The sequence below is a fragment of the Oncorhynchus keta genome, unplaced genomic scaffold (genome assembly GCF_023373465.1).
Source record: "Oncorhynchus keta strain PuntledgeMale-10-30-2019 unplaced genomic scaffold, Oket_V2 Un_contig_24616_pilon_pilon, whole genome shotgun sequence".
Taxonomy (NCBI): domain Eukaryota; kingdom Metazoa; phylum Chordata; class Actinopteri; order Salmoniformes; family Salmonidae; genus Oncorhynchus; species Oncorhynchus keta.
The window spans coordinates 712,767-732,057 of record NW_026284007.1 but is presented as its reverse complement, the minus strand read 5'-3'; the positions used below and the strand labels follow the sequence as shown (position 1 = coordinate 732,057).

At 44.2% G+C, this 19,291-nt stretch overlaps 2 protein-coding genes across 4 annotated transcripts in view; one reads left to right on the top strand and one right to left on the bottom strand.

Annotated features, from left to right (window-relative positions):
• The window catches only part of LOC127922107 (calcium uniporter protein, mitochondrial-like), a 35,968-nt gene that overhangs the window by 15,542 nt on the left and 1,135 nt on the right, over window positions 1–19,291 (top strand). Inside the window, exons 2-3 of the mRNA XM_052505779.1 lie at window positions 18,170–18,242; window positions 18,542–18,712. Of these exons, the coding sequence (XP_052361739.1) occupies window positions 18,170–18,242; window positions 18,542–18,712 (244 nt within the window). The remainder of the gene's footprint in view (window positions 1–18,169; window positions 18,243–18,541; window positions 18,713–19,291) is intronic.
• Window positions 12,571–15,031, bottom strand: LOC127922113 (uncharacterized). Of its 3 annotated transcripts, XM_052505783.1 has the most exons (3): window positions 14,495–14,853; window positions 13,003–13,559; window positions 12,571–12,939 (listed from the first exon to the last, which is right to left on the bottom strand). In XM_052505783.1, the coding sequence occupies exons 1-3, from the start codon at window positions 14,835–14,837 to the stop codon at window positions 12,583–12,585; spliced, it is 1,257 nt and encodes a 418-aa protein (XP_052361743.1). In that variant the 5' UTR covers window positions 14,838–14,853; the 3' UTR covers window positions 12,571–12,582. The 3 variants fall into 3 exon arrangements, with proteins under 3 accessions (XP_052361743.1, XP_052361744.1, XP_052361742.1); XM_052505784.1 differs by lacking the exon at window positions 14,495–14,853 and adding an exon at window positions 14,936–15,031 and having other exon boundaries at window positions 12,571–13,559; XM_052505782.1 differs by having other exon boundaries at window positions 12,571–13,559.

Sequence of the window (19,291 nt, the reverse complement as noted above, 5' to 3'; positions counted from 1 at the left end):
CTCAGTCTGATGGGTTCTGATGGGGGTACAACAGTTGGACTAAACTCAGTCTGATGGGTTCTGATGGGGGTACAACAGTTGTACTAAACTCAGTCTGATGGGTTCTGATGGGGGTACAACAGTTGTACTAAACTCAGTCTGATGGGTTCTGATGGGGGTACAACAGTTGTACTAAACTCAGTCTGATGGGTTCTGATGGGGGTACAACAGTTGAACTAAACTCAGCCTGATGGGGGTTTGTGCTAAACTCAGTCTGATGGGGTACAACAGTTGTACTAAACTCAGTCTGATGGGTTCTGATGGGGGTACAACAGTTGTGCTAAACTCAGTCTGATGGGTTCTGATGGGGGTACAACAGTTGTACTAAACTCAGTCTGATGGGTTCTGATGGGGGTACAACAGTTGTACTAAACTCAGTCTGATGGGTTCTGATGGGGGTACAACAGTTGTACTAAACTCAGTCTGATGGGTTCTGATGGGGTACAACAGTTGTGCTAAACTCAGTCCTGATGGGGGTACAACAGTTGTGCTAAACTCAGTCTGATGGGGGTACAACAGTTGTACTAAACTCAGTCTGATGGGTTCTGATGGGGGTACAACAGTTGTACTAAACTCAGCCTGATGGGGGTACAACAGTTGTGCTAAACTCAGTCTGATGGGGGTACAACAGTTTTACTAAACTCAGTCTGATGGGTTCTGATGGGGGTACAACAGTTGTGCTAAACTCAGTCTGATGGGTTCTGATGGGGGTACAACAGTTGAACTAAACTCAGTCTGATGGGTTCTGATGGGGGTACAGTTGTACTAAACTCAGTCTGATGGGTTCTGATGGGGGTACAACAGTTGTACTAAACTCAGTCTGATGGGTTCTGATGGGGTACAACAGTTGTACTAAACTCAGTCTGATGGGTTCTGATGGGGGTACAACAGTTGTACTAAACTCAGTCTGATGGGTTCTGATGGGGTACAACAGTTGTACTAAACTCAGTCTGATGGGTTCTGATGGGGGTACAACAGTTGTACTAAACTCAGTCTGATGGGTTCTGATGGGGGTACAACAGTTGTACTAAACTCAGTCTGATGGGTTCTGATGGGGGTACAACAGTTGTACTAAACTCAGTCTGATGGGTTCTGGGGGGTACAACAGTTGTACTAAACTCAGTCTGATGGGTTCTGATGGGGTACAACAGTTGAACTAAACTCAGTCTGATGGGTTCTGATGGGGGTACAACAGTTGTACTAAACTCAGTCTGATGGGTTCTGATGGGGGTACAACAGTTGTACTAAACTCAGTCTGATGGGTTCTGTCTGATGGGTTCTGATGGGGGTACAACAGTTGTGCTAAACTCAGTCTGATGGGTTCTGATGGGGGTACAACAGTTGTACTAAACTCAGTCTGATGGGTTCTGATGGGGGTACAACAGTTGAACTAAACTCAGCCTGATGGGGGTACAACAGTTGTGCTAAACTCAGTCTGATGGGGGTACAACAGTTGTACTAAACTCAGTCTGATGGGTTCTGATGGGGGTACAACAGTTGTACTAAACTCAGTCTGATGGGTTCTGATGGGGGTACAACAGTTGAACTAAACTCAGCCTGATGGGGGTACAACAGTTGTACTAAACTCAGTCTGATGGGTTCTGATGGGGGTACAACAGTTGAACTAAACTCAGTCTGATGGGTTCTGATGGGGGTACAACAGTTGTACTAAACTCAGTCTGATGGGTTCTGATGGGGGTACAACAGTTGAACTAAACTCAGTCTGATGGGTTCTGATGGGGTACAACAGTTGTACTAAACTCAGTCTGATGGGTTCTGATGGGAGTACAACAGTTGAACTAAACTCAGTCTGATGGGTTCTGATGGGGGTACAACAGTTGTACTAAACTCAGTCTGATGGGTTCTGATGGGGGTACAACAGTTGAACTAAACTCAGTCTGATGGGTTCTGATGGGGGTACAACAGTTGAACTAAACTCAGTCTGATGGGTTCTGATGGGGGTACAACAGTTGTACTAAACTCAGTCTGATGGGTTCTGATGGGGGTACAACAGTTGAACTAAACTCAGTCTGATGGGTTCTGATGGGGGTACAACAGTTGAACTAAACTCAGTCTGATGGGTTCTGATGGGGGTACAACAGTTGAACTAAACTCAGTCTGATGGGTTCTGATGGGGGTACAACAGTTGAACTAAACTCAGTCTGATGGGTTCTTATGGGGGTACAACAGTTGTACTAAACTCATGGGGCATTTAAGTTATATTCTTCAAGAATAAATAGTTACATATCGTTAACGTATAAATCCAAAAATGAATATAGCAACTGCAGATTGCCCCTTTTTTAACTATCTATTAATGAAACACACAGTAAGGAATGTATCTGTGACGGGAGGTGCACTGACACACATTCTCAATGACCCTGGCTAGCTGTCACCCTGCTCCTAATCAATTCCAGATTTGTATTGAGTCAGTAATGAGTCAGCTCAATGATTGGCCAAAAATCAAGGAATAGAATTGGATTGACACTCCGTTAATGGCTGCTGATGAGAACAGATCAGTTAAATGAATGCTCTTTGGAATGTCAAGTAGCCCAGTGCCCTGTATTCATAAAGCATCACAGTCATAGGAGTGCTGACCTAGGATCAGGTCCCCCCTGTCCATGTGATCTTATGAGTGCTGATCCTAGATACTCTGAGAGCCTGGGGTCTTTTCAAATCAGAGTAAATTGTTCCTGTTTTGTAGGCACCTTTTGTCACGCGGCTCTCACTTTTGACTTTGTGTAGTAGACTTGGACTGCCATAGTTATCACTATGCAGCAGTGGAGGCTGCTGAGGGGAGGACGGCTCATAATAATGCCTGGAATGGCAATCGTGCTTGATACCATTCCATTGAATCCATTCCAGCCATTACTATGAGCCGTCCTCCGCTCAGCAGCCTCCACTGCTATGCAGGTTAGCGGGTTTGTGGGGTCAACCTGCTATCGTTGTTTAGGCCTATAACTAAGGAGTTAAAAAGACATAGCTGGTTTAGAATGGAACCTTTTTCTGCCAAGCCTGATAAATAGTTTAATTTGCATATACATTTTGGAATGAATCTAAAATGTTTTATTGAAGATCTTGGAACGCAGGCAAGATTATACCAACTGACTGACAGTCTGAATATACCTCGAATAACTCAAGGAAGGAAGCTGACAAGCCTGAAAAGTGCTTGTCATTTTCCGCCTGTAACTGTCATTGTAAGAGGCAGGCCACTGGCCATCCAATGTGCAGTTCCATGTTTTAAGAGGAATCTCCTGAAACAATATCTATTTGTGAAAAATGAAAAGGTGGATTCTCTTCAGTTTTTCAATCTCTTTTGGGAAGCAATTGACAGTGACACTGTCCAAAATTAAATCAAGTTTATTGGTCACATACACATTTAGCAGATGTTATTACAGGTGTAGCGAAAATGCTTGTGTTCCTAGTTCCAACAGTGCAGTAGTATCGAACAATGCACAAATCTAAAAGTAAAAGTATGCAATTAAGAAATATATAAATATCAGGACGAGCAATGTTGGAGTGGCATCGACTAAAATACAGTAGAATAGAATACAGTATTTACATATGAGAGGAGTAACGCAGTATGTAAACATGATTAAAGTGGCCAGTGATTCCATGTCTCTGTATATAGGGCAGCAGCCTCTAAGGTGCAGGGTTGAGTAACCGGGTGGTAGCCGGCTCGTGATTGCTGATGAATATGTTTGTGTGGTTTTGGTAAGAAAGGGTGAGTTGTTACGAAACCCACTTATCTAGGCCTAGCTACCTGCCAGTTATCTACTACTCACTTACCCACTTCTATTCCTGACACTCGCTTAATATATTGTTGATCTACTCTGCATTTCAACTAGGACTTGAATACAGCAGCTGACCCTTAGCTACTGCAGTCTGTTGTCTTAACAGTAACCTCCTGTAAATCAATGAACTGCTCCAAACGGTATCAGAACCGAATTCAGACCAATATGTAATATGTCTGTTGCAGTACGTAGAGGAATAAAAACTCTTCAAGTTCCAGCTCTCTATCATTTCTGCTTTATCACCATGTCCCCTGAAGTATGCAGAACACTCGTTTGGAGAGCTGTCATGGGGAGGACGTCCTATACTCATCCAACCTGCTTGACTGTTACATCCGCCTCGCTCTGCATGCTGCCTTTCCCTTTTTCCTTGTTTTAGTCTTTCTTCTCTCTCTCTCTCTCTCTCTCTCTCTCTCTCTCTCTCTCTCTCTCTCTCTCTCTCTCTCTCTCTCTCTCTCTCTCCTCTCTCTCTCTCTCTTCTCTCTCTCTCTCTCTCTCTCTCTCTCTCTCTCTCTCTCTCTCTCTCTCCCTCTCGCTCTCTCTCTCCATGTTCTCACTCAGCTGTCTTTCCAATCATTGCCCCCCTCTCTTTCTTTCTCTCTCTCTCTCTCTCTCCATATTTCTGCTCCCTCTCTCTCTCTCCATGTTCTCACAGCTGCATTTCCAATTGTTGCCCCCTCCCCCTCTCTCTCTCTCCACTCTCTTTTCGCTCACCCTCCCTCTTTTTCTCTCTAAGAGAACGTTGTCGAAAGGAAAGCGAGAATATAAATGCCTCGACTCAAATCACTTTCATGGTACAGTGCAGCCTGAGCTCATGACAGCAGCTGGTAATTTGGTTTCTCCATCCCTCTGTTTTTCATTCCTGGCCCCTAGAACTGTTTATTACATGGGAACCATTCAGAAGGTCAAATAGGAGGTGCTTGTATTTGTTCTGTTTCACACGTGCAAATGTCTAACCTGTACAGTGTAATGAAATTGAAATGGTTTATTTGCATTTCCCACTTCCCCTGAGACACCCTCTAGAGTGGGGTCACGGCCAGGGGATCAGCCACTCATGATGGCGACCCTGGAGCAACTAGGGTTAAGTGCCTGGCTCAAGGGCAGATCGACCAATGTTTAACGTAGTCGGCTTCACGTAGTCGGCTTCACGTAGTCGGCTCAGGGATTTGAACCAGCTTGGCCTGCATGCAGTTTACTCGTGGAATGCAAATACCGATTACTGATTTGTTATGAAAACTTGAAATCGGCCCTAATTAATCGGCCATGGCGATTAATCGGTCGACCTCTACTTGATATTGGTGGGAACTGAAACACGCTGTCGATCCAGACCATCCCAAACATGCTCAGTGGGTGACATGTCTGGTGAGTCTGCTGGCCATGGAAGAACTGGGACATTTTCAGTTTTCAATAATTGTGTCCAGATCCTTGCGGGCCGTGTATTATCCTGCTGAAACATGAGGTGATGGCGGCGGATGAATGGGACGACAATGGACCTTATCTCTGCGTTCAAATTGCTTATCCCTGCCCATACCATAACCCCATCGCCACCATGGGGCACTCTATTCACTACGTTGACATCAGCAAACCGCTCGCCCACACGACGCCTTACACATGAGGCTCCCGAGTGGCACAGCGGTGTAAGGTACTGCATCTCAGTGCAAGAGGCCAATTGGCCCAGCATCATCCGGGTTTGGCAGGGGTAGGCTGTCATTGTAAATAAAATGTTTTTCTTAACTGACTGTGGTAGTTTAATAAAGGTTAAAACAATATACAATAAAAAAATAACACGTAGTCTGGGGTTGTGAGGCCAGTTGGACGTACTGCCAAATTCTCTGAAATGACATTGGAGGTGGCTTATGGTAGAGAAATTAACATTAAATTCTCTGGCAACGACTCTAGTAGACATTCCTGCAGTCAGCATGCCAATTGCTGCTGTGCTGAACCTCAACTTGAGACATCTGTGGCATTGTGTTGTGACAAAACTGCACATTATCCCCGCACAAGGTGCTGCTTAATCAGCTTCTTGATATGCCACACCTGTCAGGTGGATGGATTATCTTGGAAAAGGAGAAATGCTCACCAACAGAAGTGAACACATTTGTGCTCACAATTTGAGACAACCTTTTCTATTATGCACATAGCAACATGGTCTAGGAAAAGGCGGCAATTAAACAGCGCACTCTAAACCGTGAACAGCAACTCCTGTCTAACGGGGAGAAAGAGCATGTGTTATTAAATTATATCATTTTTATTTTTGTTGCACAATTGTTGTTAATATTACCATCTATAATTTCAGTAGCACATGTCTTAGTGATGGACTGCCTTCCCCACGGGCTCCACAATGGATCAGTCAGACAGGTGCCAGTCATGTTTTTGTTGTTACTGCTCTACTGTCGACTAAACAATCAGCCAGTCGACTAAATGGGTTTAGGCCTAGAACCAGCAACACTCTAACCGCTAGGCTACCTGCTGCCAGATAGTCTTTGTTTCCTGGGCCGTGTCCAGCTGCACCCAAAAGGATAACTCCTCCTCTTCTGGTCAGTTGGGTGGACCCAGACTGGCCACGCCATTGGTTGGTGCTAAATTCCAGTACAGATCGCCCCATAGCCCCTCGTACTGTACCACCTAGACACTCTTCTAAATGATTTGTCAGAGCTGGGTGGGTGTGAGGTGGACCCAGACTGGCCACACTATTGGTCTGTTGGTGCTGAATTCCAACTCAAACACCAAGCCCCTAGTCCTTAGACAATCCTGTAGATCGGAAAGGATTTGATAGGTTTAAGCCAAATGCAATTGCTCAACCATTCCTTCTGATAGGTTGGTATGTTGCTTGCACCCATCAGAGACGTTCAGATCTACAGGAGTGCCTATTGGGGAGAAGTAGCAAAGGAACCATTCAGCATGAGATGGTGTTAGAACCCTGGGTTGTGGTACAGTGGGTGGTGGGTACTGAAACAGGGCCCCCATGAGGGGCCATAGCTCAGCCTGTGACAGGAGCCATAATAACTGGGTCTGGTCCTGCCTGCCTGCCTGCCTGCCTGCCTGCCTGCCTGCCTGCCACTGGAGAAATTAACCAGCCAGCCTGTGACTGTCACCAATCAATCACCATGATGTCCCCTGATGAACACTACTGGCTATGGCTGCTCCACCTTACTAAGGAGGAAAAGACAGTTTATCACCAAGCTGCTGCTGTACTGACCCTCTGAAAACCAACTTTATTTCTGGCCCGGACTCCAATAGGATAGTGGTGAAACGGAGCATATCACTTTGAACTCCTGGTTGACTGTATACAAGTGAAGGAGGAAAGTGCTGTGCCACTGTGCTGTGTCTGACTCTGAGAACAAACCACTCAAAGTGAATATAGTTCCTCTGGGGTGGAATCTGTTCCATCATGCAGTCTATTGTTTTGAGATATGGAATATTACATTTGGAGATAAGAAATGAGAGATGAAGGAACAGAAGTTGCGAAATATCAGCTGTAGCTACTAGCCTCTGTTCCTTGAAGGAGTCACAAAATGTGTGAATGTCACCGAAGGGCCAGGGCGTTGTGGCTGCAGCAGTTACCTCAACACCGTGCATATAGATTGGATGAGGGGGGGGGGTTGTGTTTTTATTTCACAGGCGGGGGGAGTGCACGTCTAATTGAACGCTGCTGGGAATGCTGATGGAGTCGTCCCTCTTGTTTGAATTGCACTTGACTCGGCCCGTGTCTCGCTGAGGGCTAAATGAGTGGCTCATCTAAACCCCCAGGTGCTTGGCTGGGAAGTAAGAAACCTGCAGGATTATTCATTCTGTAGCTCTTAATGAAGGCCAATACGTTCTGTCACCCATTGATATATGAAGGGAATACTGTATTAAGGTATTAATTCTATAGCTCTTAATGAATACGTTCTGTCCCCCATTGATATATGAAGGGAATACTGTATTACGGTATTAATTATATAGCTCTTAATGAATACGGAGCCTGTCCCCCCCATTGATATATGAAGGGAATACTGTATTACAAGTAGTTAATTATATAGCTCTTAATGAATACGTTCTGTCCCCCTTGATATATGAAGGAATACTGTATTACGGTATTAATTATATAGCTCTTAATGAATACGTCTGTCCCCCCATTGATATATGAAGGAATACTGTATTACGGTATTAATTATATAGCTCTTGAATGAATACTTCTGTCCCCCCATTGATATATGAAGGGAATACTGTTTGATTACTTAATTATATAGCTCTTAATGAATACGTTCTGTCCCCCCATTGATATATGAAGGGAATACTGTATTAAGGTATTAATTATATAGCTCTGAATGGTCAGGCGTTCCTGTTCCAGGCATGATATATGAAAAGAATCATTACTCCCTTAATGAATGTTGTATGATAATGAAGGGAATACACAGTATTACGGTATTAATTATATAGCTCTTAATGGTGTTCTGTCCCCCATTGATATATGAAGGGAATACTGTATTACAAGAGCAACATCATTAATTATAAAGAGCTCTTAATGAATACCCTGTGTCCCCCCATTGATATACTGAAGGGAATACTGTATTACACACTGGTCTGCAAAGTAATTATATAGCTCTTAATGAATACGTTCTGTCACCCATTGATATATGAAGGGAATACTATATTATGGTATTAATTCTATAGCTCTTAATGAATGTTCTTTCACCCATTTATATATGAAGGGAATACTGTATTACGGTATTAATTATATAGCTCTTAATGAATACGTTCTGTCACCCATTGATATATGAAGGGAATACTGTATTACGGTATTAATTCTATAGCTCTTAATGAATACGTTCTGTCACCCATTGATATATGAAGGGAATACTGTATTAAGGTATTAATTCTATAGCTCTTAATGAATACGTTCTGTCCCCCCATTGATATATGAAGGGAATACTGTATTACGGTATTAATTATATAGCTCTTAATGAATACATTCTGTCACCCATTGATATATGAAGGGAATACTGTATTACGGTATTAATTATATAGCTCTTAATGAATACGTTCTGTCCCCCCATTGATATATGAAGGGAATACTGTATTACGGTATTAATTCTATAGCTCTTAATGAATACGTTCTGTCACCCATTGATATATGAAGGGAATACTGTATTATGGTATTAATTCTATAGCTCTTAATGAATACGTTCTGTCACCCATTGATATATGAAGGGAATACTGTATTACGGTATTAATTCTATAGCTCTTAATGAATACGTTCTGTCACCCATTGATATATGAAGGGAATACTGTATTACGGTATTAATTCTATAGCTCTTAATGAATACGTTCTGTCACCCATTGATATATGAAGGGAATACTGTATTACGGTATTAATTCTATAGCTCTTAATGAATACGTTCTGTCACCCATTGATATATGAAGGGAATACTGTAATAAGGTATTAATTCTATAGCTCTGAGTGTGTTCCTGTTCCACCATGACAGTCATCTCCCATTTGATGTGTTGTATGATGGGAACGGTGCAACATGGCATTGAGACGGACTGCTTACAGATTTCCAGGTGTTGAATCCTCCGTCGTCGACAGTATATCCCTATGCACAGCGCGTCTTCACCCCAGAGATAAATGACCTCGGCCTCTGAGTTTGACGCTCGGCTCCTTAGCCGTGCACTTTTGATATGTTTAAAACACACACACAACAGACAAACGCACACGTGCATACACACAAATGTAGACAAACAAATGTGCACACACACACCACAGTCACACACGCGCACACACACTAACACACAAACAAACGTCACATTGCTCAAATGCCTCTCCAGTCCCCGTCACCACAAAAAGCATTTCACAAATGAGAACGATAAAAGGGAGGGAATATTTTGCCCCTGAATTGCGGCTGTGGCCACTAGTGCTTGACTGAATGCACAATCTGACCGTTTGACTATTTTTAGAACACAATGCCTGCAATGGAGTAAATGATGTGCACATTTACATATATTCCAACAGATCACAATAGTGCCTAATTTATCATAACCATTACAGATAACAAATCCTAATGGCTAAATTGGCCCATATACTGTATATTCAGTCATTAAAAAAAACAAGTGCCATTTAAGATTAATTTATTGAATCTGTAATATCAACTGGTTATAGTATATCGTGGAACACAGTCTGTAATATCAACTGGTTATAGTATATCATGGAACACAGTCTGTAATATCAACTGGTTATAGTATATCGTGGAACACAGTCTGTAATATCAACTGGTTATAGTATATCGTGGAACACAGTCTGTAATATCAACTGGTTATAGTATATCGTGGAACACAGTCTGTAATATCAACTGGTTATAGTATATCGTGGAACACAGTCTGTAATATCAACTGGTTATAGTATATCGTGGAACACAGTCTGTAATATCAACTGGTTATAGTATATCGTGGAACACAGTCTGTAATATCAACTGGTTATAGTATATCGTGGAACACAGTCTGTAATATCAACTGGTTATAGTATATCGTGGAACACAGTCTGTAATATCAACTGGTTATAGTATATCGTGGAACACAGTCTGTAATATCAACTGGTTATAGTATATCGTGGAACACAGTCTGTAATATCAACTGGTTATAGTATATCGTGGAACACAGTCTGTAATATCAACTGGTTATAGTATATCGTGGAACACAGTCTGTAATATCAACTGGTTATAGTATATCATGGAACACAGTCTGTAATATCAACTGGTTATAGTATATCGTGGAACACAGTCTGTAATATCAACTGGTTATAGTATATTGTGGAACACAGTCTGTAATATCAACTGGTTATAGTATATCGTGGAACACAGTCTGTAATATCAACTGGTTATAGTATATCATGGAACACAGTCTGTAATATTACATTTACATTTACATTTAAGTCATTTAGCAGACGCTCTTATCCAGAGCGACTTACAAATTGGTGCATTCACCTTATGACATCCAGTGGAACAGCCACTTTACAATAGTGCATCTAAATCTTTTAAGGGGGGTAGAAGGATTACTTTATCCTATCCTAGGTATTCCTTAAAGAGGTGGGGTTTCAGGTGTCTCCGGAAGGTGGTGATTGACTCCGCTGTCCTGGCGTCGTGAGGGAGTTTGTTCCACCATTGGGGGCCAGAGCAGCGAACAGTTTTGACTGGGCTGAGCGGGAACTGTACTTCCTCAGTGGTAGGGAGGCGAGCAGGCCAGAGGTGGATGAACGCAGTGCCCTTGTTTGGGTGTAGGGCCTGATCAGAGCCTGGAGGTACTGAGGTGCCGTTCCCCACAGCTCCGTAGGCAAGCACCATGGTCTTGTAGCGGATGCGAGCTTCAACTGGAAGCCAGTGGAGAGAGCGGAGGAGCGGGGTGACGTGAGAGAACTTGGGAAGGTTGAACACCAACTGTAATAATAATATCAACTGGTTATAGTATATCGTGGAACACAGTCTGTAATATCAACTGGTTATAGTATATCGTGGAACACAGTCTGTAATATCAACTGGTTATAGTATATCGTGGAACACCGTGGCCTGGAACACCGTGGCCTGGAACGCAGTGGAGCTTGCTTGTAGACGCCTATGGCTGTGCAATGGCATAGCCTTGTTTTGTTAATTTAGCAGACAAGATGCTCTTATTTCTTGAGCCCTTACCGCAGTCAAGACACAACTATTTTATAGAAAAAAAAGACATTATGTAATACAACAGAATAAAATGGAACAGAATATTTTTTTCCAAATAAAAATAGTTGCCTGTGTAAATGATACACATCTCGTGCCTGGTACATTTATTCTCAGTGATCATTTAAAACGGGGCTCAATTTGGCGAGTTGAAATCTGTCTTTTCCATGTACAGATGTTTGATTTAGTTTATTCTGCCTGCTTCTTTGGGATGTTCAAAATGGAGAGGCAATCTGTAATTTCAATTAAGACATTAATGAGCGAGCTAGGACAGACGTAGTCAAAATAACTATTTGTTCAGCACTTTTGAAATGTACAGCGACAGAATTCAGAACATGGTGTTATCCCTGTACAGCAAGTCAGAACTATAGGATAAATAAAGGGGCATATAAAAGCAGACAATGGCAGCTCTTCGAATATTTGATGATTACATTTCTCTAAAACAGGTTATAAAACAGGTTATGCACCACCAAGTCAGAACAGTAGATGAAATTAAGAGGGGTAAATTATTAGGGTGAGGCACATGGGCTACTAACAGCTTACTAAACAATATTAAAAAGGAATGGCTTGATTCATGATGACTGTTAGCTAAGACTTAGCTAAGTATGATGTTGACATGATCAGTCCAATCAAAGATACTGTAGATATAACATGATTTGATGTCATTTTATCTGTAGCAAATAACCTTGAGCCTTCCTGGATGGGCACTTCTAATGTAACTCTATGGCAGCACCCAAGGGGCTAGAATTTTCAGCTCGACCCTTTGACTTGGTGGTGACGTAGTGACCCCATAAGTGACTGAACACTGAGCCAGTCACGGCACAGCGCTCCATATTTTCTGCTGGCTCGCCCCAGCACCACAGAAAGCACTGAGCAAGGATAAAATACCTGCATTGTGGAGCTGCATTACTCAAAAAAACAAAAAAAGATACCATGTTTGTATGGAGACTTTATTAACTCAATGATATATATATATATATATTTATATTTACATTGTTTGCAAACTGTTATGGAACATGTATTAATGGCAAGCCCCCCCCTAAAATGTGGGTCTCAAAACAGGTGGGGCTCTAATGACGGGTCGCCACTGCTCCCACCCCTCTGTCTTTGACCTGTAGCTGTAGCAGTGTAGGGATGCATGTCCCCTGTCCTTTCCTTTGTGCGGTGTCTTTGACCTGTAGCTGTAGCAGTGTAGGGATGCATGTCCCCTGTCCTTTCCTTTGTGCGGTGTCTTTGACCTGTAGCTGTAGCAGTGTATGGATGCATGTCCCCTGTCCTTTCCTTTGTGCGGTGTCTTTGACCTGTAGCTGTAGCAGTGTAGGGATGCATGTCCCCTGTCCTTTCCTTTGTGCGGTGTCTTTGACCTGTAGCTGTAGCAGTGTACGGGTGCATGTCCCCTGTCCTTTCCTTTGTGCGGTGTCTTTGACCTGTAGCTGTAGCAGTGTAGGGATGCATGTCCCCTGTCCTTTCCTTTGTGCGGTGTCTTTGACCTGTAGCTGTAACAGTGTAGGGATGCATGTCCCCTGTCCTTTCCTTTGTGCGGTGTCTTTGACCTGTAGCTGGAGCAGTGTACGGATGCATGTCCCCTGTCCTTTCCTTTGTGCGGTGTCTTTGACCTGTAGCTGTAGCAGTGTAGGGATGCATGTCCCCTGTCCTTTCCTTTGTGCGGTGTCTTTGACCTGTAGCTGTAGCAGTGTAGGGATGCATGTCCCCTGTCCTTTCCTTTGTGCGGTGTCTTTGACCTGTAGCTGTAGCAGTGTATGGATGCATGTCCCCTGTCCTTTCCTTTGTGCGGTGTCTTTGACCTGTAGCTGTAGTAGTGTACGGATGCATGTCCCCTGTCCTTTCCTTTGTGCGGTGTCTTTGACCTGTAGCTGTAGCAGTGTACGGATGCATGTCCCCTGTCCTTTGTGCGGTGTCTTTGACCTGTAGCTGTAGCAGTGTAGGGATGCATGTCCCCTGTCCTTTGTGCGGTGTCTTTGACCTGTAGCTGTAGCAGTGTACGGATGCATGTCCCCTGTCCTTTCCTTTGTGCGGTGTCTTTGACCTGTAGCTGTAGCAGTGTACGGATGCATGTCCCCTGTCCTTTGTGCGGTGTCTTTGACCTGTAGCTGTAGCAGTGTAGGGATGCATGTCCCCTGTCCTTTCCTTTGTGCGGTGTCTTTGACCTGTAGCTGTAGCAGTGTACGGATGCATGTCCCCTTTCCTTTGTGCGGTGTCTTTGACCTGTAGTTGTAGCAGTGTAGGGGTGCATGTCCCCTGTCCTTTCCTTTGTGCGGTGTCTTTGACCTGTAGCTGTAGCAGTGTAGGGATGCATGTCCCCTGTCCTTTCCTTTGTGCGGTGTCTTTGACCTGTAGCTGTAGCAGTGTAGGGATGCATGTCCCCTGTCCTTTCCTTTGTGCGGTGTCTTTGACCTGTAGCTGTAGCAGTGTAGGGATGCATGTCCCCTGTCCTTTCCTTTGTGCGGTGTCTTTGACCTGTAGCTGTAGCAGTGTAGGGATGCATGTCCCCTGTCCTTTCCTTTGTGCGGTGTCTTTGACCTGTAGCTGTAACAGTGTAGGGATGCATGTCCCCTGTCCTTTCCTTTGTGCGGTGTCTTTGACCTGTAGCTGTAACAGTGTAGGGATGCATGTCCCCTGTCCTTTCCTTTGTGCGGTGTCTTTGACCTGTAGCTGTAGCAGTGTAGGGATGCATGTCCCCTGTCCTTTCCTTTGTGCGGTGTCTTTGACCTGTAGCTGTAACAGTGTAGGGATGCATGTCCCCTGTCCTTTCCTTTGTGCGGTGTCTTTGACCTGTAGCTGTAGCAGTGTAGGGATGCATGTCCCCTGTCCTTTCCTTTGTGCGGTGTCTTTGACCTGTAGCTGTAGCAGTGTAGGGATGCATGTCCCCTGTCCTTTCCTTTGTGCGGTGTCTTTGACCTGTAGCTGTAGCAGTGTAGGGATGCATGTCCCCTGTCCTTTCCTTTGTGCGGTGTCTTTGACCTGTAGCTGTAGCAGTGTACGGATGCATGTCCCCTGTCCTTTCCTTTGTGCGGTGTCTTTGACCTGTAGCTGTAGCAGTGTACGGATGCATGTCCCCTGTCCTTTCCTTTGTGCGGTGTCTTTGACCTGTAGCTGTAGCAGTGTACGGGTGCATGTCCCCTGTCCTTTCCTTTGTGCGGTGTCTTTGACCTGTAGCTGTAGCAGTGTATGGATGCATGTCCCCTGTCCTTTCCTTTGTGCGGTGTCTTTGACCTGTAGCTGTAACAGTGTAGGGATGCATGTCCCCTGTCCTTTCCTTTGTGCGGTGTCTTTGACCTGTAGCTGTAGCAGTGTAGGGATGCATGTCCCCTGTCCTTTCCTTTGTGCAGTGTCTTTGACCTGTAGCTGTAGCAGTGTAGGGATGCATGTCCCCTGTCCTTTCCTTTGTGCGGTGTCTTTGACCTGTAGCTGTAGCAGTGTACGGATGCATGTCCCCTGTCCTTTCCTTTGTGCGGTGTCTTTGACCTGTAGCTGTAACAGTGTACGGATGCATGTCCCCTGTCCTTTCCTTTGTGCAGGTGTCTTTGACCTGTAGCTGTAACAGTGTAGGATGCATGTCCCCTGTCCTTTCCTTTGTGCGTGTCTTTGTCCTGTAGCTGTAACAGTGTAGGGATGCATGTCCCCTGTCCTTTCCTTTGTGCAGTGTCTTTGACCTGTAGCTGTAGCAGTGTACGGATGGTCCCCTGCACTCTGTGCTGTCTTTAACTTGATATTGATTAGGGATGCAGCCCAGGCTATGGACTGTAGCTGTAGCAGTGTCGGAGATGAGTCCTTTGGCTGTCAGACAGCTGTACAGTGTACACATGTCCCCTGTCTCTGTCAGGTCCCTGGATGGCACTGTCCCTGTCCTTTGGACAGTGTCTTTGACCGATTCAGTTCAACCACCCAGACTCCTTTGTGCGGTGTTTTGACCTGTTATTGTAGCAGCAGAAGGATCCATTGACAAGAAATCCATTTTTCACTGTCTTTGACCTGTATACTGACCTTGCATGTCCCCTGTCAGAAAGGTGTCTACATTTAGTTGAGTAGATATTGACATTTGATCACTTTAAGGTCACATGTGTCACACATGTCCCCTAGTCTTCTAATGCCATCAGAATGGAATGTCTTCCTTTTTTGAATAGTCTTTTGACATTTGAGCACAGTTAAGGATCACTCACTGCAGCCACACACTTTACCTGTAGGCTTCAGTGTAGGGGCATGTCCCAACTGTCCTTTCCTTTGTGCGGTGTCTTTGACCTGTAGCTGTAGTGTTCAGGTATCATTGGAAACCCTCCAAGTCCTTTCCTTTGGCTGTGTCATTGACCATTTTAATGGTGTGGATGGGGGTCCTTTCCTTTGTGCGGTGTTCTGTAGCTGTAGGCACATCATTAGGGATGCAACAGTTATGTCCTTTCCTTTGTGCGGTGTCTTTGAAGCCTTATTCATTTCTCATGCATTTAACACTGAGCTGTAGCAGTGTAGGGATGCATGTCCCCTTGCTGCCTTTGACCTGTGGTTGGGATGCATGTCCCCTGAGCATGTGTTTACCTAGTGGCAGAATGCATGTCCCCTGTCCTTTCCTTTGTGCAGTGTCTTTGATTGTAGCTGTAGCAGTGTACAAATGCATGTCCCCTGTCCTTTCCTTTGTGCGGTGTCTTTGACCTGTAGCACAAATGGCTCGAGCACTCTGTTTCTTTAACTTGATATTGATTGGCTGACACCCAGGCTAATACTGGAGGGATATAAGAGGAGTGGCTGTCAGACACACACACACACACACTGTCAGGTCCCACACACACACACACACACACATTCAACCACACACACACACACACAAACTGTTATTCACACAGAAGGAATCCATTGACAAGAAACCATTTTTTCACACACACACACATGTGGGGTCAGAAAGTACACATTTAGTTGACATTTGATCACTTTTCAAGGTCACGATTCACACATTTTACAGCTTCATATTTTGAATAGTCTTTTGGCATTTGATCACTTACTCACAGCTGCATTATGCCAGCATCATAAAGGAATGCTTCAACCTTTTGAATAGTCTTTGGCATTTGATCACTTTAAGGTCATTGCAGCCACACACTACTCAGCATGGGATCAGAAGGGGATGAATCTGTCCTCTTCTTAGTGGGGATGTTGATTTTAATGGTGTGGATGGAAACCTGCAGGCTTTCAGCAACCATTTTCTGTCCATTGTCAGCTATTCAAGCATCTTCCCATTCAGTCTGGTTTAGCCAGGCGACGTCTCTGTGGAGATTGGTATAGAGCCAGCCTTTTACCCTTACACAAATACAGATGAGATTGGTGACAGCACAGCCACACACATTTTCACAGCTATTACTCTACGTTCGTATCTTACCAGCTCCTTTCAGATTGCTGCAGTGAGAGCCAACCTTTAATACCCAAATCATTGTATTACTCAGCCTCAGTGAGAATCTGTAGTGGGGATGTTGATATGGAAACCTGCTTTCAGCACCATTTTCTGTCCATTGTCAGCTATTCACATCATCAGTCTGGTTTAGCCAGGCCTTTACGTTCAGTGAGATTGGTGAGAGCCAGCCTTTTACCCTTTACCTCAGTGAGATTGGTGAGAGCCAGCCTTTTACCTTTACCTCAGTGAGATTGGTGAGAGTCAGCCTTTTACCCTTACCTCAGTGAGATTGGTGAGAGCCAGCCTTTTACCTTTACCTCAGTGAGATTGGTGAGAGTCAGCCTTTTACCCTTACCTCAGTGAGATTGGTGAGAGTCAGCCTTTTACCCTTACCTCAGTGAGATTGGTGAGAGCCAGCCTTTTACCTTTACCTCAGTGAGATTGGTGAGAGTCAGCCTTTTACCCTTACCTCAGTGAGATTGGTGAGAGCCAGCCTTTTACCTTTACCTCAGTGAGATTGGTGAGAGCAGCCTTTACCCTTACCTCAGTGAGATTGGATAGTGATGTTGGGAGGGATATGATTGTGAATATGAACACGGAACGGTTTTCCATCCAGGCCAAGAAGGTATTGAAATCAAATGGAGAAATGTCGCGTCAGCAGAAGCTTTGACATGGTGTTGTCAGCAAAACAAATCTGTCGGCTGTAGGCTATTCTGTGGTTCATGGGGGGGGTGTAGCAAGATAGGCTGCGGTAATATAATGATGATGATGATGCAGTTTCTTGGAAATGAGATTCTGGAAATATGTCCTTATCCCAATGTTTACATCACACAGTGTCTCAGTAAAAATGACTTGCAATGATTGTCTACATTTAAAATGATAATCAAGATCATTCCCTGGCAAAACAAAGATGTCACGTAGAATAGAAGCTGGTCGTTTTCCGACTCTCATTTTATTCATGTAGAACTTCAAATGTTTGTCTTTCTGTCTTTGGCAGCATGATCGTTTGCCAAGGGAGGACTTCTGTTGATACTGAGCTGATAGGCCACTAAGACATTCTGTTTTTAGTTGCTTTGCCGCCCATGTATGGAAAACTCTACAGCGTTCCTTGTAACAGTATGTTCTGGTGCCTCTCGGGCTGTTCATTATGTTGATTGGAGACCTATTTGCTGATTTAATGTTATTTTGTAAATTGTGTACGAATGGTTCCTTCTGAAAGAGACCTTGGTCTGAATGGGACTCCCTGTGTTCTCTCATTTCAGATCCATCCCAGACAGCCACAGTGGAGGTGTCCTCCCCAAGTGGTCTTCTGCAGTACTGTAGCACCCTCTAGTGGTATGATACTGGCATTACAGTGAACCTTTCTACAATTAATGTATTACCCTGGCTGCCTTGACTTTACACACAGTGCAGTTCTTTATTCTAAAGTGCCAGCCGATGATGAAAGGCTTTAGAATTGTAATCTTTGGTAGACTGTTCATATCACTATTAATAAACGCAGAGACAATCCATATATTGTTGTATGCAATGAGCTCAGTTATTTAAAACGGTGAGAATGAGCTGCACTGTATTTTTAAACACAAGGCCATTAAACTGCCAATTTTACCTGGTGTTATTCTCTGTCTGCGGTCTAGATGTGGTGTTGCAGTATAAACATGGACGACCGGTGCTGGCTGTACCGCTACCCTCCAGGCAGGAGAGCTGTCTGTTCTTCCTCAGGCCCATGTTAATGACTGTAGGAGACCTCATCCACGACCTGCAGAGAGAAGACCCAGGAGTCACCTCTGCCTCTGTGCTCACCAAAGGTAGGACACACACACAAATATGTTGTATACACACATAAATATATGGTGTACACACGCACAAATATGTTGTACACACACAAATGTTGTGTACACACACTCAAATGCAAACATTTGCCCGTATTCATAAAGCATTTCAGAGTATGAGTGCCTATCTAGGAGTAGTTCAGCCTTTTAGATAATAATGAATATGATTTAATGGACAGGGCAGAACTGATCCTAGATCAGCACACCTACTCTGAGATACTTTATGAATATGGGCTACTGTCTGTCGTGTACACAGACACTATATCCATCTGTTATCCTCCTGTCTCCTACAGATGGTGCACGGGTAGCTAACAGCACCTCTATAGACACCACCCCTGTAGACACTATATCCATCTGTTATCCTCCTGTCTCCTACAGATGGTGCACGGGTAGCTAACAGCACCTCTATAGACACCACCCCTGTAGACACTATATCCATCTGTTATCCTCCTGTCTCCTACAGATGGTGCACGGGTAGCTAACAGCACCTCTATAGACACCACCCCTGTAGACACTATATCCATCTGTTATCCTCCTGTCTCCTACAGATGGTGC

What these genes read in the sequence shown, in the direction of transcription:
- LOC127922113 (XM_052505782.1), bottom strand. Translation starts at nt 14,837, where the DNA reads ATGCATCCCTACACTGCTACAGCTACAGGTCAAAGACACCGCACAAAG. An exon ending in GTACACTGCTACAGCTACAG is followed by an intron (nt 13,560 to 14,494) that starts GTCAAAGACACC and finishes CTACAGCTACAG; the next exon opens with GTCAAAGACACCGCACAAAG.